Below are 23,353 nucleotides of genomic sequence, written 5' to 3'. Positions count from 1 at the left end.
CAAAAGAACCAGAGGGGAGATGAGGAGAAAAATGTATTAGGCAGCGAGTTGTTGTGATCTGGAATGCACTGCCTGAAAGGGCGGTGGAAGCAGATTCAATAATAACTTTCAAAAGGAAATTGGAGAAATACTTGAAAAGGAAAAAAAATTGCAGGGCCACGGGGAAAGAGCAGGGGGAGTGAGACTAATTGGAGAGCTCTTTCAGAGACCCGGCACAGGCACAATGGGCTGAATGGCCTCCTTCGGTGCTGTAAGATTCTGTGAAATAAAAATAATGAATTGTGCAGTCTCATCCCAGTTTCTAGTGATCTTGGGCCCACAGCACAGAAATGCCTCTAATTTAGCATTAATTGGTGCTCAATTGGCAATCTCACGCAGAGAGATGCCACAGGTTGGTACTGTGGAAAATGAGAATGTAGCCTATAAAACTGGGTGGGGAAGTGGGTTAGATGCTGTGCTTCCACCTCTAGGATCTGGGTTCAAATCCTAGTCCAGACTTGATATGATGTATATTTCCAGTCAGCTGTGGCTCAGTGGGTAGCACTCTTGCCTCTGTGTGTTTATAGTCCCACTCCAGAGACTTGAACACAAAAAGCTAGGTCTGACATTCCAGTGCACCACTGAAGGAGTGCTGCACTGTTGGAGGTGCTGTCTTTCAGATGAGCTGTTAAACCGAGGCCCCGTCTGCTCTCTCAGGTGGACATAAATGATCCCATGGCACTATTTCGAAGAGCAGGGGAGTTATCCCCGGTGTCCTGGCCAATATTTATCTCTCAGTCAACATCACTAAAACAGATTATCCGGTCATTATCACATTGCTGTTTGTGGGAGCTTGCTGTGTGCAAATTGGCTGTCGTGTTTCCTACATGACAACAGTGACTACACTTCAAAAGTATTTAATTGGCTGTAAAGCGGTTTGGGATGTCCGGTGGTCGTGAAAGTCGCTATATAAATGCAAATCTTTCTTTCTTTCACTGTCAACTGGCTGTAAGAGTCGTATGTGAAATGAGTTGGACAGTCACCATCCAACTCAGTAATAGTGAGGAGGCCTTTATTTAATTAATGTTTCAGGTCGATGACCTTTCGTCAAAACCCAGTTCTGACGAAAGGTCATCGACCTGAAACGTTAACTCTGTTTCTCTCTTCACAGATGCTGCCTGACCTGCTGAGTATCTCCAGCATTTTCTGTTTTTATTTCAGATTTCCAGCATCTGCGGTATTTTCTTTTTGTACTGGCCTTTAATTAGTGATTGACGCGTGTTAATGTTGGTGGTTGAAGTTGGGGAAATGTATTGCTCCTGCGCTCCAGGTATTTCCGATAAAAACCCTTGGTCACTTCTCTTGCTCTCTCTTGTGTGCTTTGACTGTGACAGGTGCCTGATGGCTTCGTCGCTCATTTCTACGCTGTTTGCGAGCACATCAGCCCAGTCTTGGCCTGGGGCTTCTTAGGGCCCAGAAACTCCCTCTACGATTTGTGCTGCTTCTTTAAGGTATGCAAGTCTTTTTTTTGTGTGGCTGTAACGTGGGGGCAGAGCTTTTAACTTCAGCGGGGGGAGGGGGGGAGCATAAAGCAGGCAGCAGCGGATCAGCCACCTGTTACACACCCCGCACAATCTTTCTTTCCATTGAAGCACTCCACCACTGAATTTGAAAGTTCCGCCTATTCTCTTTAAAAGTACATCGCTTGTTGGTGACCTTGTGTATCAAGCCACTTGTTTTGGTGGGGTGAGGGTGGAGGGGGGCGGATTTTGTGTACATCAGAATGAGTGATAAAGGCCCTCTTTATCTCGAGGGCTGGCAGTGATGCTTCAGTTGTACAGAGCCTTGGCCAGACCCCACCTGGAGCACTGCATTCAGTTCTGGGCACCGCACCGCAGGAAGGATATATTGGCCTTGGAGGAGATGCAGCACAGATTCACCAGGGCTTAGAGGGGTTACATTATGAAGACGAGTTGTATAAACCTGATTAATATTCCCTTGAGCATAGAAGATTGAGTTTTGATCTGATCGAGGTGTTTAAAATGTTAAAAAGAATTTGATAGGATAGATACAGAGAAACTATTTCCTCTGGTGGGTGATTCAAGAGTGAGGGGGCATAATCTTAAAATTAGAGCTCGGCCTTTTAGGAGGGGAAATCAGGCTGCACCTTCTCACACAAAGGGTAGTAGAAATCTGCTATTCTCTCCCCCAAAAGGCTGTGGACAATTGGAGCTTTCAAGACTGAGATTGCTAGATTTTTGTCGGGTAAGGACATCAAGGGATGCGGAGCTAAGGTGGGTAAATGGTGTTGAGGTACAGATTAGCCATGATCCAATTGAATGGCGGAGCAGGCTCAAGGGGCTGAATAGTCTACTGCTGTTCCTATTCTGGTGCATCTGTCCTGGACCTCTTGAAATGCAGTCAATTTTTTGCACTAGATCCAATAAACAGCCATTTTACACTAGCTAATCTGTTTTTGTTGATGGTGTTGGCTGAAGGGGGAATGTTGGCCGGGACACTGGGAGAACTCCTTGCTCTTCTTTGAATAGCACCATGGGATCTTTAAGACCCGTCTGAATCACCAAAACCGGCAGAAAGCACAGATAATGGCATGTTCATTGTAAACTGTTTGATAAAGTAATTGGAATAAAGTTTTACAGCCAATAAGCTAAGAGATATTTTAATATCTTTTATAGGAACAAGTTCTTTTCTTCCTGAAGGACATTTTTGATTTCGAAAAGGTGAGGTACACCAGCACAGAGTGTCTTGCTGAGGATATCTTACACCTGATACAGCGTCGCACCGAGCTCCTGATGGCTTACCTTGGAACAGACAGCCTGAGGCATCTGAATGGGTACGTTGGACTCCCTCTGCCCAACGGACCCTTGCAAGCACATGCGCAGTAAACCGTGACCTTGAACTGACTCTGTGCGAAGGTTATCATGCAAATGCTTAACGCAGGGGTGTCTGTAAACTGCGGCTCATAGGCCACCTGTAGCCCTCAAGCCTTGGCAATGCGGTCCTTGAAACACTAACCATTCAGTTGAATTTCTTCCTCGCTGCTTTTGTCCTGTTTGAATTTTGTGGGTCCGCACGTTTGCAAAGGGCTTTTCTTAGCAGTGTTGCTTCAAGTCGCACTCCATAGACTTTGAGCACATAATTCTAGGCTGACACTCCAGTGCAGTGCTGAGGGAGCGCTGCACTGTCGGAGGTGCCGTCTTTTGGCTGAGACGTTAAACCGAGGCCCCGTCTGCTCTGTCTGGTGGATGTAAAAGATCCCATGGCAATATTTTGAAGAAGTGTGGGGATGTTATCCCTGGTGTCCCGGCGAATATTTATCCCTCAACCAACATCACTATAAACAGATTATCTGGTTATGTATCTCATTGCTGTCTGTGGGACCTTGTGTGCAAATTGGCTGCCGCGTTTCCTCCATTACCACACTTCAAAAGTACTTCATTGGCTGCAAAGCGCTTTGGGACATCCTGAGGTTGTAAAAGGCGCTATGTAAATGCAGGATCTATCTTTCTCATTAGTAGGTAAATCCAAAATCAGAATGCCAAGATCTGTTGGTGTCAGCAACGTGATTAATTAATCGGGGGCCTGGATTTAGATTATGTGGGTCACAAGGCTCTGTGGCTTGCTCTGTGCAATCCGCAAGGGCAGAAATCTGGGACACCCCTCGCTTAACCCTTTTGCATGCAATTCTTTGTCCGCTACGGGTTAGCGCATTGGGTGAAATAGTGGACAGGGTATTGTATACAAACTCATAAAGTGTTCACGTGCTAGCTTTCACACAGTACAACTTCAAGGTGCAAGGCAGCACTGCGACTTGGTTCCACTTCGTTGTGGGAACCAGACAGAGTACAGTGAAGCAAATTTGTTCTCATCCTGCGACAGGGGAAGCCTCGAAGAAGCACCTATCCTGGGGCAAAGAAGACGGGACATGTTGCACGGTGCCTATAACTAATTATAGACTCAGGGAGGTTTCCAAAGGAAAGTATCCAGGATTTTTCTAAAGTCTTTGGCCTAGAAATTCACTTTGGGCCCGCCAGCTGGCGTGCGCCCAAAAGTTAGCGCTGAGCGCGGAGCCAGTTGCGCCCGTCAGATATTCAGTTTTTGCGCCCCAAGTCGGAACCGGGCGCTATTCCAGGGTGTGCCCGCCCCCGCTTGGGGCGCTGAAACTGAATTTCAGCGCTCTAGGCGCCGCTGCGCCACCCGCTGCGGAGCGGCAGGCTGCGGTACTGCAGGCCTCCTCCTTCTCTTAAGGGGGAGGTGCCTGCAACGGGGAGATCGCCGCTGGATAGTGCCGGCAAATGAGCCCGGCACCACGGAGAAGTGCCGGGTTCGCGGAAAGCAGCCGGCAATGCCGCGGGGGGGGTGGTGGAGGAGGCTGGGGAAGGAGGTGCGGGCAGGCGGCCGCCGAAAAAGCGGCCGGCCGCACCTCCACCTTAAAGCGCCCCACTAAGGCTACAGTACGGCCCCGTTTTCTGATCGCTGTTTGCGGCCGCTACGGAAGAGGCGGCCGCAACTAAATATGGGGGTCGGGCCGGTATCGGGGCGGAACCGGGGCACTGCGCACACCGATGACGTCATCGGTGCCAGCGCAGCGCTAATGGCTACCGCCGCCAATACCGCTGCGCTGAATATCAGCGCAAACTCATTTTTGGCGCAGAAGCCCTCTTTAGGCGGTAACTGGCCGCAAAGCTGGCAGCGCCTTAATGAATTTCTAGGCCTTTGTGTTGCTTTGTAAGGCTGTGTCCAAATTGGTTGCCAACTTGGAAATTCCAGTTGCCCTTTTATTTGGCCAAGGGATACTCCTGCAACTATATTACCTGCAAGAAACGTTGTGAAACTTTGGATTGTCTGCCACTTTGTTATTCCTTTCTGGTTATGAGTTTGACCAGCAGGAATACTGTTAGGGTTGCCACCTTTGACCAATCTCAAAGAGCACAGGTTAAGAGCAGGGTGGGAGTCGGTGTGGGACAAGGACGGAACAGAGGTTGGGGCAAGGGGGTGGGATTGTGTCAGGGCAGGAGGTTCAGGGAAGGGTGGGATACAGTCAATGCAAGGGTGTGTTAGGGTTGGGCCAGGGTGCTGCATAAGGGCAGGGCAGAGGATGGGAAAGGGTGGAATAGTGTCAGGGCAGGGGGGTAGAATAGTGATAATGTAGAGGGTGGGATGGGGTGGAGGCAGGGGCATGGGATGGGACGTGACACAGGTGGGGTAATGCTGGGGTATGAAGTGGGATCTTCTTCTTCTTAGGCAGTCCCTCGGAACCGAGGATGACTTGCTTCCACAATAAACATGAGTTCGCAGGTGACTGATGAGTCCAATGCGGGACCTACAGTCTCTGTCACAGGTGGGGCAGACGGTGGTTGAAGGGGCGGGTGGGTGGGCTGCTTGGGTTGACGTGCGCTCCTTCCGCTGTTTACGCTCGGCTTACGCTTGCTCCCGGCGAAGAGACTCGAGGTGCTCGGCGCCTTCCCGGATGCTTCTCCTCCACTTTGTGCGGTCTTGGGCCAGGGATTCCCAGGTGTCGGTGGGGATGTTACACTTTTTCAAGGAGGCTTTGAGGGTGTCCTTGAAGCATTTCCTCTGCCCACCTTGGGCTCTCTTGCCGTGCCGGAGCTCCGAGTAGAGCGAGTAGAGTGGGATGGTGCAGGGCAGAAGGGATGGAATCATATCTTAGTTCTGATGTTTGCTTTGTTGATGGTGAAAATTCATTGAAAAACTTAATATCAGACGTCTCCCAATCGTCACACAGGAAATAAATCAGTATTGTGGAGGTTTCCTTCTCTGCATACCACTGTTTAATGCATTCTGTAAAATTCCTGTCTGTGCCTTTTATCAGAGTGGTTAACCCGTTTAGAATGAACTTGTATAGATGCATTTAAGGGGAAGCTAGATCAACACATGAGGGAGAAAGGAATAGAAGGATATGTTGATAGGGTGAGATGAAGAGAGCTGGGAGGAGGCTCGTGTGGAGCATAAACACCGGCACGGACCAGTTGGGCCGAATGGGCTGTTACTGTGCTGTAAATTCGATGTAGTTAACGACTGCGTTAAAACAACGGAGGCAGGAATTTACTAAGAGCACATTAACGGTGTGTTAAATATCAGCGGTACGGTGCGCATTTGACTCCGACCACCCAATGCTCATTGGGCACACCACTCAGTGGGGCTCATTTTCATCTTCACCGCCTGGGGTGGTACCCTGGCAGAGCGGATTGTCCGCCCGTTGTAGAACCCACCCGAATTTCGTTCCATTGATTCCGACAGGATGAAAATCAGGCGGGTTCCAGAGTGGGCGGGCAATCCTCTCCATCAGGTTACCCACCTGTCGGAAATGACCCTCAGTGAACAGGCCCCCTGCTTAAACAGAGTAGGTGGCAACCCTAGACACCTCAAATCAAAATCAAATCAATCAAATCAACTTTTAATGTCATTGTTAGTGCACAAGTGCAGTACAACGAAATGTAGGCTTGCGGCTCCCGAGAGTGTACATTTGGATTAAGACATTTAAACATTCAACATACATTTGGCTTGTAGTATATTAACATAAATATAACCATAATAAAGTGCATTGGCAGATGTGCAGGCTTTAGAGTTTATTTGTGGAGTTCAGTAGGATGACAGCCCTGGGAAAGAAGCTGTTCCTAAATCTGGTCGTACGGGTGCGAATGCATCTGTAGCATCTCCCAGATGGCAGGAGGGCGAACAGACTGTGGCTGGGGTGGGTAGGGTCTTTGATGATGGACCGTGACCTCCATAGACAGCGTTTATGGTATATGTGCTCTATGGTCGGTAGCCGGGTGCCGGTAATGCGTTGGGCAGTTTTGACGACCCGCTGCAGGGCTTTCCGGTCATAGTAGCTACAGCTGCCATATCATACTGTGATACAGTTTGTCAGGATGCTCTCTATAGTGCAGCGGTAAAAGTTAGAGAGGATCAGGGGTGACAGATTACATCCCTTCAGCCTCCTTAGGAAATATAGGCGCTGCTGGGCCTTCTTCACCAGAGAGGAGGTGTTGAGGGACCAGGAGAGGTCTTCCGTGATGTGGACTCCGAGGAACTTGAAACTGTCCACCCTTTCCACCACAGCCCCACTGATGTGGATGGGGGTGTGACTTCCGCCTTTGGACTTCAGCTTATGTGCTTAATATTGTCTGCTTTTCTATGGTCCATAATGTGACTGTGTACATATTTATGTATCTGTATCTCTATCTCTAAATATATATATATACTGTATATAGATTCTTCCGCAGCACCTCACCTGAGCACTTCTCTATTGAGCACTAAAAAGCACATGACTACAGATTCACTCTTAAAACGGTTACTTGAATTCTGCATTTGCCAGCGTTAACCCCTCCCTGGAAGTATTGCTGTGAATGTACTATGATAACTCCTTAAAAGCACCTGTACGTGGCATTTTAGGGCAATTAACCAATTAGTAAAAGTTGCCTTATACTTTGTGGGTCCATAACAGAGTCTCGCAAAACGTCCGTGTATTATCTTGTTTTTTTTAAAATACTTCTGTCGCAAAAGTTCCTTGTGATCGCCGCTGGTTTGTTAACGAGCACGATGAGTTGATGAACGTCTTCAGCAAGTAAAGCACTTTAAAAACAAACTGCTCTCCGTTGCTTTATTGACTTAATGTGTGCACTTTTGTTTATGATTTCAAATACAATAACAACCTGCATTTGGACAGTGGCCCGCACCTTGAGCACTTTACAGGAAGAAAGTCTAGGATTGTTCTCCTTAGAGCAGGGAAGGTTAAGGTGAGAAATAACAACAGAAAATGCTGGAAAAACTCAGCAGGCCAGGCAACATCCGTGGAGAGAGAAATAGAGTCAACGTTTCAGGTCGAAACCTAACAGTCCCGACGAAGGGTTAAGGGGAGATTTAACAGAGGTATTCAAAATGATGAGGGGTTTTGATAGAGTAGATAGGGAGAAACGGTTTCCACTGCAGGGAGGGTCGATAACCAGACGACACAGGTTTAAGATAATTAGCAAAAGAACCAGAGGGGAGATGAGGAGATGATCTGGAATGCACTGCCTGAAAGGGCAGTGGAAGCAGATTCAATAGTAACTTTCAAAAGGGAATTGGATATATACTTGAAAAGGAAAATTTTGCAAGGCTATGGGGAAAGAGCAGGGGGATGTGGAAATAATGGAATAGCTTTTTCAAAGAGCTGGCATGGGCACAATGGGTCGAATGGCCTCCTTCTGTGCTGTAAGATTCTATGATACGACAACACTGAGCAGGGACATGCGATGGGGGGGGGTGTTGGGTGGAGGTGGTACACAGTCAAAAAGATAAGTTTTGACAATGTTTTTGAAGGAACAGAGAGAAACAGCAAGGCTGAGTGGTTTAGGGAGAGAGTTTCAGAGGGCACTGGCATAGTGACCGATAGTAAAGGGTGCAGGGAAGAGGCAGTAAAGAAGAGGTTACTGGAACATAGGGTTGGAGGAGATCCTTTAGCTAGAGAGAGGTGAGGCTGTGGACAGACTTGGAAATGAAGAGAAAGACCTTGGAATGCTGAGGAACACAGAGTCAGTAGCGATTAACAAAAACAGGGCAAGGGGATGGGGATTGGCGGGTGTTAATGGGAGTGCGGGATCTGTTGTGTGAGATGACATGGGCCATGGAATTTTTGGATTATCCAGCTCCAGAAATACCTCAACTGCACAGGAAACTCCATGCTGGAGTTTCTGTTCTTTGATCAGGTCCCAGTCAGGTCCTGAAACATGGGCTTCCCCAACCTGATGATTCTTGTGTCAACCAAAACATAATGAGGACAAGATCCACTTCAAGGGCACTACATTGTCAACCACCGAGTGCACTGAGCAAACTTTGTACAATAACTGAGTTACGAGGAGAGATTGTCCAGCCTGGGATTTTACTCTCTTGAGAAGAGAAAGTTGAGAGGGAGTTACATAGGAACAGGGGTAGGCCATTCAGCTCCTCGAGCCTGTTCCGCTATTCAATTAGATCACGGCTGATCTGTATCTTAGCTCCATTTACCTGCCTTGGTTCCATATCCCTTAATAACCTTGACTAACAAAAACCTGTCAGTCTCAGTTTTGAAATTTTCAATTGACCCCCCTAGCTGCAACAGTTGTTTGGGGGGAAGAGTTCCAGATTTCCACTACCCTTTGTGCGAAGAAGTGCTAAAGTAATTATGTTGAGACTAGCCAAGTTCTAACATCTTATCCTGACTCACATCTCAGTGTTGGGATCCAAGCACTCTGTTGTAAGTACTGATACTGGGTCACCTTAGCCTTAAAATTCAGCTCTGACGATTACCACATGATCATTCAACGCGTTGACATGAAATTCTTCTGTGCAATATTTTAACGGAGAGGCTAAGTTGTTTAAAGCAAACCAGTAAATAGTTCTCACAAACTAGCAGATGGAGAAATTCTGTACAAACAGCGCTGTGCCCACTGTGGCTCAGTGAGTCAGAGGGGGGCACGGTGGCATAGTGGTTAGCACTGTTGCCTCACAGCGCCAGGGACCCGGGTTCAAATCTGGCCTCGGGCGACTGTCTGTGTGGAGTTTGCACATTCTCCCTGTGTCTGTGTGGGTTTCCTCCGGGTGCTCCGGTTTCCTCCCACAGTCCAAAGATGTGCGGGTTAGGTTGATTTGGCTATGATAAAAAAAAAATTGACCCTTAGTGTTAGGGGATTAAATATGTGGGGTTACAGGGATAGGGTGGGATATGTGTCGGTGCAGGCTCGATGGGTCGAAATGGCCTCTATCTGCACTGTGGTGATTCTGTGAAGGCTGTGGGTTCAAGTCCCACTCCAAAGACTTGAGCACAAAATCTAGGCCGACACTCCAGTGCAGTACTGAGGGAGTGCCGCACTGTCAGGTGTGCCGTCTTTTGGATGAAATGTCAGCCCTCTCAGACGAATGTAAAAGATCGCAGGGCACTATTAAAAGAAGAGCTGGGGAGTTCCCAGTGTCCTGGCCCTCAACCAGCATCACTCAAAAACAGATTATCTGGTCATTGCTGTTTGTGGGCGCTTGCTGTGAGCAGATTGGCTGCCGCGTTTCCCTACTTTACAACAGTGACTACACTTCAAAAGTACTTCATTGGCTGTAAAGCGCTTCGGGACGTCCTGAGGTTGTGAAAGAAGCTATATAAATGCAAATTCTTTCAAACACTTTATGAGTTCATGTGGTACCCATATTTAATAAAGGGGGACAGAACAGACACAGGCAACTATAGACCCTTATAGATGTCTTCCATGTTAAAGTAATGGAATCAATTACCAGGAGTAAACTCAATGATGACCTGCACAACAATAACCATGTAAACAGCAGTCAACCTGGATTCAGGTGAAGATCCTGCCTGACCAACATCCTCGTCTTCTCTGAGGAAGTGACAACCCAGCTGGACTGTAGGAAGCCCAACATCCAGAAGGATTTTGAAAAAGTTCCATATGAAAGACTTAGTTAAACTCAAAGCTTTGGGGATTCAGGTTAGGAATGGATAAGAAACTGGTTAAAGGGTAGGAAACAGCAAGTACTGTACTTTGTAGAGGAGTGATGGTAGGGTAGGGGAGAAGTACTGAGTGGGGGTATCGCAGGGCTTGGAGCTGGAGGGGCCACCACTGTTTCTAATTTATTTAAATTCAGAAACACAATGCAAAGTGGTCAAATTTGCAGATGATGCTGAACTAGGAGAGGCAGCTCAGAAATTACCAAACGAGTTGGACAAGGTATGTAAGTAGGCAGAACAATGGGAGATAAAATTTAATGCAGACAAATGTAAAGTGTTACACAGAAGAAGGAAAAATCAACGTGCGGTCTCCATGAATGGCATTGAAACAGCTACGGATGAAGCTGAAAGAGACCTAGGAGTCGTAGTAGACTTGACGCTCATCATGTCCAACCAATACAGAGCAGCACTCAGCAAAGCCAATAGGATGTTGAACAAAAACAATGGAATCTCAAGTCAGAGGGAGTAATGATCAAACTTTCTTGCGCTCTGGCCAGACCACACCGTGAGTACTGTGTCCTGTTCCGATCACCAAGATACAAGAGAGATATTTAAATGCTGGAGGCAGCGCAAAAAAAAGTCCGAGGCCGATCGCCAATGTCAGGGTTTTGGGTTATGGAGAAACTTGGGCTTTACAGTCTAGAAAGAAAGCATCTTGAGACGTGATCTTACTGAGGCATATACAATTATTAAGGGTATTGAAAAAGTTAACCCAGAATATTACTTTGCATTAAATTGCGAGAGTAGAATTAGGGGGGCACGGGTTCAAACTAGAGAAGGGTACTTTTAGGACAGATATCAAGGATTTACTTCTTCACATATTGTGATCAAACGTGGAATAAACTTTCCAGATAGAGTAGTGGAGGCAAAAAACCCTGGAATTTTTTAAGGAACAATTAGATGCTACCGGATGGATGAATTAAGATGGGCCGAATGGCCATCCTCATCTGTGATTCAGAGAGCCAAAACTTCAAAGCACTTTTTAAAATAAACATACATTGAATTGTGTAGGCACTTGAAGAACAATGTGGGAATCAATGGTTTACAAACTGAAACGACTTTAACAGACTAAACAGACACTAATGCTTTAAACACATTAACAATCAAGCCTGCTCCTTCCGCAGACAATGTACAGTCTGCCCGATCATTGGCACTGGTCAACCTTGTTAACTCGTTCTACCATCCACGGAAATGCACTGTGGGGTTTCTGTGATTCTGTGATTCTGTGAAATGGAGGCCATTCGGCCCATCGTGCCTGTGCCGGGTTTTTGAAAGAGCCGTCCAATTAGTCCCACTCCCCTGCTCTTTTCCATAGTGCTGCAAATTTTTGCTTTTCAAGCATATATCCAATTCCCTTGTGAAAGTCACTATTGATTCTGCTTCCACCATCCTTTCAGGCAGTGCATTCCAGATCATAATAACTCGCTGCATAAAAACATTTCTCCTCTTCTCCCCTCTGGTTTTTTTTATCAATTACCTTAAATCTGTGTCTTCTGGTTACCGACCCTCCTGCCAGTGGAAACAGTTTCACCCGATATTTTTTATAATTTATTCATTCATGGAATGTGGGCGTCCCTGACAAAGCCAGCATTTATTCATAGCGTCATAGTCATAGCGTTATACAGCACAGAAAGAGGCCCTTCGGCCCATCGTGTCTGCGCCGACCATCAATCCCTGTCCAGTCTAATCCCATTTTCCAGCATTTGGTCCATAGCCTTGTATGCAATGGCATTTCAAGTGCTCATCCAAATGCTTCTTGAATGTTATGAGGGTTCCTGCCTCTACCACCCTTTCAGGCAGTGAGTTCCAGATTCCAACCACCCTCTGGGTGAAAAAGTTCCTCCTCAAATCCCCTCCAAACCTCCTGCCCCTTACCTTGAATCTATGCCCCCTTGTTATTGACCCCCCCTACTAAGGGGAAAAGTTCCTCTTTATCTACCCTATCTATGCCCCTCATCATTTTGTACACCTCAATCAGGTCCCCCCTCAGCCTTCTTTGCTCCAAGGAAAACAACCCCAGCCTGTTTAGTCTTTCTTCATAGCTGAGGCGCTCCATCCCAGGTAACATCCTGGTGAATCTTCTCTGCACCCTCTCCAAAGCAATCGCAATCTTCCTATAGTGAGGCGACCAGAACTGCACACAGTACTCCAGCTGTGGCCTCACCAGCGTTTTGTACAGCTCCATCATAACCTCCCTGCTCTTATATTCTATGCCTCGGCTAATGAAGGCAAGTATCCCATATGCCTTTTTAACCATCTTATCTACCTGTTCCGCTGCCTTCAGGGATCTATGTACATGTACACCAAGGTCCCTCTGACCCTCTGTACTTCCTAGGGTCCTACCACTCATTGTGTATTCCCTTGCCTTATTTGTCCGTCCAAAATGCATCACCTCGCACTTTTCAGGGTTAAATTCCATTTGCCACTTTTCCGCCCATCTGACCAACCTGTTTATATCATCCTGTAGCCTGAGGCTTTCCTCCTCGCAATTTACCACCCCACCAATTTTCGTGTCATCTGCAAACTTACTGATCATACCTTTTACATTCTCATCCAAATCATTTATGTAGATCACAAACAGCAAGGGTCCCAGCACCGATCCCTGAGGTACCCCACTGGACACAGGCTTCCAGTCACAAAAGCAACCTTCGACCATCACCCTCTGCCTCCTGCCACTCAGCCAGTTTAGGATCCAACGCGCCAAGGCACCCTGGATCCCATGGGCTCTTACCTTCTTGACCAGTCTCCTATGCGGGACTTTGTCAAAAGCTTTACTGAAATCCATGTAAACCACATCCACAGCATTTCCCTCATCCACACACCTAGTCACCCCCTCGAAAAATTCAATCAGATTGGTCAGACATGATTTACCCTTGACAAAGCCATGCTGACTATCCCCGATTAATCCTTGCCTCTCCAAGTGGAGACTAATTTTGTCCCTCAGAATTTTTTCCAATAATTTCCCTACCACAGATGTTAGGCTCACTGGCCTGTAATTCCCTGGTTTATCCCTGCTACCCTTCTGGAATAATGGTACTACGTTAGCTGTTCTCCAGTCCTCTGGTACATCCCCTGTGGCCAGAGAGGTTCTGAAAATTTGTGTCAGAGCCCCTGCAATCTCCTCCTTTGCCTCACACAACAGCCTGGGATACATCTCGTCCGGGCCTGGGGATTTATCCACTTTTTGGCCTGCTAAAACCATCTCTAATTGCCCTTGAGAAGGTGGTGGTGAACCACCTCCTTGAATCGCTGCAGTCCGTGAGGTGAAGGTACTCTTCTTCTTCTTAGGCAGTCCCTCGGAACCGAGGATGACTTGCTTCCACACTAAAAATGAGATCTCAGGTGACTGATGAGTCTAATCTGGGACCTACAGTCTCTGTCACAGGTGAGGCAGACGGTGGTTGAAGGGGCGGGTGTGGGTGGGGTGCTTGGGTTGACATGCGCGCCTTCCGCTGTTTGCGCTTGGCTTCCGCTTGCTCCCGGCGAAGAGACTCGAGGTGTTCGGTGCCTTCCCGGATGCTTCTCCTCCACTTTGTGCGGTCTTGGGCCAGGGATTCCCAGGTGTTGGGGATTTTGCACTTTTTCAAGGAGGCTTTGAGGGTGTCCTTGAAGCGTTTCCTCTGCCCACCTGGGGCTCTCTTGCCATGCCGGAGCTCCGAGTAGAGCGCTTGTTTTGGGAGTCTCGTATCAGGCATGTGGGTGATGTGGTCTGTCCATCGGAGCTGATCGAGCGTGGTCAAAGCTTCGATGCTGGGGATGTTGGCCTGAGCGAGAACATTCCTGAAGGTACTCCCACAGTGCTGTTAGGGGGGGAGTTCCAGGATTTTGACCCAGCGATGATGAAGGAATGGTGATATACTTCTGAGTCCGGATGGTGTGTGACTTGGAGGGGAACTTGCAGGTGGTGGTGTTCCCATGTGCCTTCTGCCCTTGTCCTTCTAGGTGGTAGAGGTCACGGGTTTGGGAGGTGCTGTCGAAGAAGCCTTGGCGAGTTGCTACAGTGCATCTTGTTGATGGTACTCACTGCAGCCACGGTGTGCAGGTGGCGGAGGGAGTGAATGCTTAAGGTGGTGGATGGGGTGCCAATCAAGCAGGCTGCTTTGTTCTGGATGGTGTCGAGCTTCTTGAGTGTGGTTGGAGCTGCACTCATCCAGGCAAGTGGAGAGTATTCCATCACACTCCTGACTTGTGCCTTGTAGATGGTATCTGCTCTATCAAAACTTTCAACATGTTGAACACCTCTGTTAAATTTCCCCTTAGCCTCTGCTCTAAGAAGAACACCAGCTTCTCTAGTCTCTCCATATAACTGAAGTTCCTCTTCCCCCTGGTAAATCGCCTCTGCATCCTCGCCAAAGCCTTGACATTCTTCCTAAAGTGTGGTGCCTAAAATTGGACACAATACCCCAGCTGAGTCTTAACCAGTGATTTATAAAGGTTTAGCATAACTTTCTAAAACTCCTGGATGGCATTCAGGCCCACAGAGGACAGCCTCGACATAGTCCCTGAAGCACAGAACTGACCATCATCCCTATATGTAGTGATTGATCATCCCATCCTCAAAGCAGTCCCATGTAATCAGATTTTTTTTAATATTAAAGGTTGTCAGAGTAAAATTAATACAAAAGGACCTACATTTAAAGGACCATCTCTCGTGTTTTGCAAAAATACAATAACTAACTTGGAGGATCTACATGCAAATGAACAACTTAATCCTTTCATAGGATGTTTGGAGGGGAGACCAGCAAAAGTGTACTTGCCCACCTTGTGGCAAATTACAAAAAAATTTGCTTTGTGATCAATTGGAAAAAATCACTGGATCAACTGGTTGCAGGATGACACTGAGGAGCAGTTGTCCAACTTTACATAAGAACATAAGAAGTAGGAGCAGGAGTAGGCCATACGGCCCCTCGGGCCTGCTCTGCCATTCAATAGGGTCATGGCTGATCTGAACCTAGACTCACGTCCACTTCCCTGCCCGCTCCCCGTAACCCCTAATTCCCTTATCAGCTAGGAAACTGTCTATCTCCGTTTTAAATTTATTTAATGTCGCAGCTTCCACAGCTCTCTGGGGTAGCAAATTCCATAGATTTACTACCCTCTGAGTGAAGAAGTTTCTCCTCATCTCAGTTTTGAAAGGGCAGCCCCTTATTCTAAGATTATGCCCCCTAGTTCTAGTCTCTCCCATCATTGGAAACATCCTCCCCGCATCCACCCGATCAAGCCCCCTCACAATCTTATATGTTTCGATAAGATCGCCTCTCATTCTTCTGAATTCCAATGAGTAGAGGCCCAACTTACTCAACCTTTCCTCATAAGTCAACCCCTTCATCTCCGGAATCAACCGAGTGAACCTTCTCTGAACTGCCTCGAGAGCAAGTATATCTTCTTAAACATGGAAACCAAAATTGTACGCAGTATTCCAGGTGTGGCCTCACCAGTACCCTGTATAACTGAAGCAAGACTTCCCTGCTTTTATACTCCATCCCCCTTGCAATAAAAGCCAAGATTCCATTGGCCTTCCTGATCACCTGCTGTACCTGCATACTAACCTTCTGTGTTTCATGCACCAGGACCCCCAGATCCCTTTGTACTGTAGCACTTTGCAGTTTCTCTCCATTTAGATAATAACTTGCTCTTTGATTTTTTCTGCCAAAGTGCATAACATTACACTTTCCAACATTGGCCCAGTAATTCCGGGCACAACGCGTGAGTACGGACGGGGTACTCACGCGTGTGCCCGGAGGAATTGCCGGTTTTCAGCATGCACAGCGCATGCGCTGAAAACCAGCATTTCCTGTCCTCTGACCCAAGCGGTTAAGAGGCAGAGCGCGCGCGACTGCACAGGCAGCGCGTGCGCAGTGAAATTCCTTTTTTTTTCAGAGTTGCCCGCGTGTAAAGGCCTCCGGTCTTTACGCGTGGAAAAACCAGACGTAAGTATTTAGTTTTTCAGGTAAGTGGGCTTTAGTACAATGTAGAATTTTTTTTTCCACAGGTTTGTTATTTTTAAAGAATTTACAGTAAGGTAAGTTTAGTTTTAGACCCTATTTTTAAAAAATTTATTTTTTTCAAAAAATTGATTAATTGTTTAAAACATTTTTTTAAACTTATTTATAGTTAATATAATCAGTGGGATGTTTTTTTAAAATTTTACTTAAAGTTAAAGTAGTGTTTTGGCAGCCCATACTTTTCATGAGTTTGACAGCTCTTACTGTCAAAGTCATGAATGAGTTTCCCCTCCCCTGATTGGCTGCACAGTGCTCACCTGATCCCAGCCGGCACATCGCACTAACTACGCCGCTGGATCAGGTAAGCACAGCGCGCCAACATCTGAACCGGGCCTGTGACAGGAAATGCAAGCAGGCCCGGGCTTCAGATGTCGGCGCGCAGGGTGAGTGCACATCGGGGGCTTGCACGCGCGGCAAGCCCCCGATCCTAATTTCAGGGCCATTATATTCCATCTGCCAAATTTCTGCCCACTCACTTAGCTTGTCTATGTCCTTCTGCAGGTTTTCTATGTCCTCCTCACTCACTGCTTTCCCTCCCATCTTTGTATCGTCGGCAAACTTGGATATGTTGCACTTGGTCCCTTCCTCCAAATCGTTAATATAGATTGTAAAGAGTTGGGGTCCCAGCACTGACCCCTGCGGAACACCACTAGTTACTGATTGCCAACCCGAGAATGAACCATTTATCCCAACTCTCTGTTTTCTGTTAGATAGCCAATCTTCCACCCATGCCAGTATATTACCCCCAATCCCGTGATGTTTTATCTTGTGCAGTAATCTTTTGTGTGGCACCTTGTCAAATGCCTTTTGGAAGTCCAAATACACCACATCCACTGGACAACATTCAGACTTGGGCTGACAAGTGGCAAGTAACATTCGCACCACACAAGTGCCAGGCAATGACCATCTCCAACAAGCGAGACTCTAACCATCTCCCCTTGACATTCAATGGCATTACCATCGCTGAATCCCCAACTATCAACATCCTGGGGGTTACCATTGACCAGAAACTGAACTGGACCAGCCATATAAATACTGTGGCTACAAGAGCAGGCCAGAGGCTGGGAATTCTGCGGCGAGTGTCTCACCTCCTGACTCCCCAAAGCCTTTCCACCATCTACAAGGCACAAGTCAGGAGTGTGATGGAATACTCTCCACTTGCCTGGATGAGTGCAGCTCCAAGAACACTCAAGAAGCTCGACACCATTCACGATAAAGCAGCCCGCTTGATTGGCACTCCATCCACCACCTTCAACATTCACTCCCTCCACCACCGGCGCACTGTCGCTGCAGTGTGTACCATCTACAAGATGCACTGCAGCAACTCGCCAAAGCTCCTTCAACAGCACCTTCCAAACCCGCGACCTCTACCACTTAGAAGGACAAGGGCAGCAGATGCATGGGAACATCACCACCTACAAGTTCCCCTCTAAGCCACACACCACCCTGACTTGGACCTGTATCGCCGTTCCTTCACTGTCGTTGGGCCAAAATCCTGGAACTCCCTTCCTAACAGCATTGTGGGTGTACCTACACCATATGGACTGCAGCGGTTCAAGAAGGCGGCTCACCACCATCTTCTCAAGGGCAATTTGGGATGGGCACTAAATGCAGGCCTAGCCAGCGATGCCCACATCCCATCAATGAATAAAAAAAACATCCACTGGTTCCCCTTTATCCACCCTGTTTGTTACGTCCTCAAAGAATTCGAGCAAATTTGTCAAACATGACTTCCCCTTCATAAAACCATGCTGACTCTGTCCGATTAAATTATGCTTATCCAAATGTCCTGTTACTGCTTCCTTAATAATGGACTCCAACATTTTACCAACCACAGATGTTAGGCTAACTGGTCTATAGTTTCCAGCCTTTTGTCTACCTCCCTTTTTAAATAAGGGCATTACATTAGCAGTTTTCCAATCTGCTGGGACCTTTCCTGAATCCAGGGAGTTTTGGAAAATTACCACCAATGCATCCGCAATCCCTACCGCTACTTCTCTCAAGACCCTAGGATGTAAGCCATCAGGTCCAGGGGATTTATTCGCCTTTAGTCCCATTATCTTACCGAGTACCACCTCCTTAGTGATTTTAATCGTGTTTAGCTCCTCCCTCCCTATAGCCCCCTGTTTGTCCAGTGTTGGGATATTTTTAGTGTCCTCTACTGTAAAGACTGATACAAAATATTTGTTCAGTGTTTTTGCCATCTCCATGTTCCCCACCACTAATTTCCCGGTCTCGTCCTCTAAGGGACCAACATTCACTTTAGCCACCCTTTTTCTTTTTATATAACTGTAGAAACTCTTGCTATCTGTTTTTATATTTTTTGCTAGTTTACTTTCATAATCTATCTTCCCTTTCTTAATTAATCTTTTAGTTATTCTTTGATGGCTTTTAAATGCTTCCCAATCTTCTATCCTCCCACTAGGTTTGGCTACTTTATATGCCCTTGTTTTCAGTCGGATACTATCCTTTACAGGTAAACTATCCTTTATCCGAAAACCTCGGGACCAGCCGTGTTTCGGTTTTCGGAAAATTTCGGATTTCGGAAGGTATTTTATAAGACTGGGAAATTTGTCGGGGGTGGGTCGGCGGAGGTCAGGGTCGGCGGGGGTCCGCGGGGGGGTCGGCGGGGGGTCGGGGTCGGCGGTGGGGGTCGGAGGGGGGGCCGTGGGGGGGGTCGGGGGGGGGTCGGCGGGAGTCGGGGTCGGCGGGAGTCGGGGTCCGCGGGGGGTCGTCGGCGGGGGTCGGGGTCGTGCGCATGACTTACGCTGACCCTCTGCTCAGCGTAAGTCGTGCGCCACTCTGGTCATGTCGTGCGCACGACTTACGCTGAACGAAAAAACCTTCGGTTTTTAGAGGGTTTCGGTTTTCGGAAGTTCGGATAAAAGGTAGTCTACCTGTATTACTTTACTTAGCCACGGATGGCTGTCTTTTCTTTTACGCCCCTTTTTCCTCAGTGGAATATATTTTTCTTGAAAGTTGTGAAATATCTCCTTGAATGTACACCACTGCTCATGTACCGTCTTACACGTTAATCTATTTTCCCAGTCCACTTTAGTCAACTCTGCTCTCATACCTTCATAGTCTCCTTTATTTAAGCTTAGTATGCTGGTTTGAGATCCAACTCTCTCACCCTCCAACTGAATTTGGAATTCAACCATGTTATGGTCACTCATTCCAAGGGGATCCTTTACTACGACATTTTTTATTAATCCTGTCTCATTACACAGGACCAGATCTAAGATTGCCTGCCCCCTGGTTGGTTCAGTAACATACTGCTCAAGGAACCCGTCCCTAATGCACTCTATGAACTCTTCCTCAAGGCTGCCCTGCCCAATTTGATTTGTCCAGTCAATATGAAAGTTAAAATCCCCCATGATTATAGCTGTTCCCTTATTACAAGCCCCAACTATTTCCTGATTTATACTCCAACCAACAGAGTTGCAACTGTTAGGAGCCCTATAGACTACGCCCACTGGTGACTTTTTCCCCTTATTATTCCTTATCTCCACCCAAACTGTTTCACTATCCTGATCCTTTGACCCAATATCATTTCTCACTATTGCAGCGATTCCATCCTTTATTAACATAGCCACCCCACCTCCCTTTCCTTCCTGTCTGTCCTTCCTAATTGTCAAATACCCCTGGATATTTAGTTCCCAGTCATGGTCACCTTACAGCCATGTTTCTGTAATGGCCACCAGATCATACCCATGTGTAGTTATTTGTACCGTCAACTCGTCTATTTTTTTATGAATGCTGCGTGCATTCAGATAAAGAACTTTTAAATATGTTTTGTGACAATTTATTCCTGCTTTTACCCCCTTTACTATTTTACCTTTATCTTTATACATTCTGTCCCTTCCTGACACGCTCTGGTTTTTAATTCCCCCGCTGCTACCTTGCTCGATTGCTTTCTCCGCTGACATTTTTATTTTTCGCTCTCTTGAAACCTCCCCCCCACTAATTAGTTTAAAGCCCTCTCTACAGCCCTAGTTATTCGATTTGCCAGGATTCTAGTCCCAGCACTGGCCAAGTGAAGTCCGTCCCAACGGAACAGCTCTCTCCTATCCCAGTACTGGTGCCAATGTCCCAAGAAGCAAAACCCATTTCTCCCACACCAGTCTTTGAGCCACGCATTTAACTCTCTGATTTTATTTACCCTAGCCAAATTTGCTCGTGGCTCAGGTAGTAATCCAGAGATTATTACCCTTGTGGTTCTGTTTTTTAATTTGGCCCCTAGCTGCTCATACTCCCTCAGCAGAACCTCTTTCCTTGTCCTATCTATGTCGTTGGTACCAACATGGACCACGACAACTGGATCCTCCCCCTCCCACTCCAAGTTTCTCTCCAGCCCAGAGGAGATGTCCTTAACCCTGGCACCGGGCTCCTTTATGCTCCTGGGAGGCAATCGCTTCTACGGGAAATGCACCTCAGAATTTCAGGTACGCGTTGCACTTAATATTCCGACCTTATCTTTCAGAAAATAACATTTTGAGATAGAGTAATTTGAATCATGACATGTGGTAAGCGTAGCGTGCTTGGGAGGAACAGATGACATTGGACCTATGGTTCCCAAAGCTCTCCACCATTGGGGGTTTTCCTCACCTCATGTCTGGGTCTGTTGTAGACTAATTGATAGAGATTGATTGCTACGATTAGTCAATAACTCCATTATCATTGTATCATGCCACTGCCAGGATGGAACATAGGAACAGGAGTAGGCTAGTCAGCCTCTCGAGCCTGCTCCGCCATACAATTAGATCATGGCTGATCTGTATCTTACCTCCATCTACCCGCCCTGATTTCGTAACCCTTAATACCCTTGCCTAACAAAAATCTTACCAATCTCAGTTTTGATATTTTCAATTGACCCCCAGCCTCAACAGCTTTTTGAGGGAACAGAGTTCCAGATTTCACTACCCTTTGTGTGAAGAAGATGTACCTGACTTCACAACTAAAGCCTAGCTCTAATTTTAAGGTTATGCCTCCTTGTTCTCCCCACCAGCGGCTATAGTTTCTCTCTATCAACCCTATCAAATCCTTTAATCATCTTAAAACCTCCATTAGGATAGTAGAAGGCGAACAAGATAGACCTTGGTCTTTTTTCATCTAGCAATTCCTATATTCCTAACAGTTAGAAAATCATGCATTGTGTTCACCTGAATTTCCAAAAGGCTCCACCAGCGGGCAGTAGCCAGCCAGTGACGCCAACTTGGAAAACGACCCCACTAACACCGACCTTTTGTTCTCCAGTCTGTTTCTCACCCTCTCCTGAAGCTGCTGGGCTCGTACTGGGATAGGGTTTCACGGGTGCCGGCACACCTCCTGTCCTTCACCCCAAGTGCCCATTCTTCATGCCAGTCTTCTTCAGTGGTAATTCATCATCGTCCAGCCCCATCCTGTCCTCACTTGATGTCCTCACACTTGCACTTCCCAGCGGGAGTCATTGGGTAATGATCAGGAGTGGCCTTCTTTAGCTTATTTTCTTTTGCTCCTGGGGGGTTGGATTGATGAGGCCAACTGTAATGAACCTACCAACATCCTGGCTCAAATCAGCCATCTGAATGCAGACCAGGGATTGAGTGGGAAAATGATGTTTTTTTAAACGTCAGGAATGAGAAAAGGCCAATTGGCCTATTGAATCTAGCCACTTTAGTGCCCATCCTAACATCCAACTGTACTTGAATAACCCCATTTCTTTGTCTCCACTGCCAACACCAACAAATTATTCCAAACATTTATCACTCTGAGTAAAGAGGCTCTTGGGTCATGGTTTCAAGCCCTACTCCAGTGACGTTAGCACATAAAAAAAATTATAGTGCCATTATCTCATTGCTCTTTGTGGGTTGTTGCTGTTCGCAAATTGGCAGCCACGGTTCCATACATTACAACAGTGACTACACCTCAAAAGTACTTCATTGTCTTTGGGACCTTCTGAGGTCGTGAATGGTGCTATATAAATACAAGCCATGATGTGGAGATGCTGGTGTTGGACTGGGGTGGACAATTGTGAGAAGTCACACAACACCAGGCTATAGTCCAACAGCTTTATTTGAAATCACAAGCTTTCGGAGCACTGCTCCTTCGTCAGGTGAAGTGAAGAGATGCATATAGGCACAGCATATATAGTCAGAGAGCACTGCCAGATGATTACAGGTAATCTTTCTAACTGCCCTTTATCACACCTCAGCAGAGAGATAATCACAGCAATCAAAGGTGTGGATGGTGTCCAAACAGGTCAGTCAGGAAAACATTACATCAAAGAACAATGAGGTGGGGTCACAAGGGGTCAAATGTTACAGATGCTGGAGTCTGTATGAAAAACAAAAAACAATTTTAAAAAATGTTTTTGCTGGCAATCACAGCAGGTCCGGCCGCATCTGTGTAGAGAGAACAAGCCAACGACGACTCGAGTCTGGATGACTCTACGTCAGGTGGGGTTACATGTAGCGTGACATAAACCCAAGATCCCGGTTGAGGCCGTGATTGCTGTGATTATCTCTCTGCCGAGGTGCGATAAAGGGCAGTTAGAAAGATTACCTGTAATCATCTGGCAGTGCTCTCTGACTATATATGCTGTGTCTTTATGCATCTCTTCACTTCACCTGACGAAGGAGCAGTGCTCTGAAAGCTTGTGATTTCAAATAAAGCTGTTGGACTATAACCTGGTGTTGTGTGACTTCTCACAAATATAAATACAATGTCTTTCTTTCTTTAGGCTGACACTCCAGTGCGGTACTGAAGGAGGCTCCATCTGCCCTCTCAGGTGGACGTGAAAGATCCCATGGCACTATTTGAAGGAGCAAAGAAGTTCCCCCAGTATCCTGGCCAATATTTATCCCTCAACAAACAT

The 23,353-nt window shown here is 46.9% G+C and overlaps 1 protein-coding gene across 1 annotated transcript in view; it reads left to right on the top strand.

Annotated features, from left to right (window-relative positions):
• Positions 1-23,353, top strand: part of LOC147122374 (mitoguardin 1-like) — a 59,129-nt gene that overhangs the window by 10,868 nt on the left and 24,908 nt on the right. The window contains exons 3-4 of the mRNA XM_085983487.1: positions 1,374-1,490; positions 2,676-2,833. Coding sequence (XP_085839613.1) covers positions 1,374-1,490; positions 2,676-2,833 — 275 coding nt within the window. The remainder of the gene's footprint in view (positions 1-1,373; positions 1,491-2,675; positions 2,834-23,353) is intronic.

The sequence above is a fragment of the Somniosus microcephalus genome, chromosome 3 (assembly GCF_052327205.1).
Source record: "Somniosus microcephalus isolate GS21.2 chromosome 3, FLI_Smic_1.0, whole genome shotgun sequence".
Lineage (NCBI taxonomy): Eukaryota > Metazoa > Chordata > Chondrichthyes > Squaliformes > Somniosidae > Somniosus > Somniosus microcephalus.
Note: the sequence above shows the minus strand (reverse complement) of the source record. Positions and strands in the feature narration are given on the sequence as shown.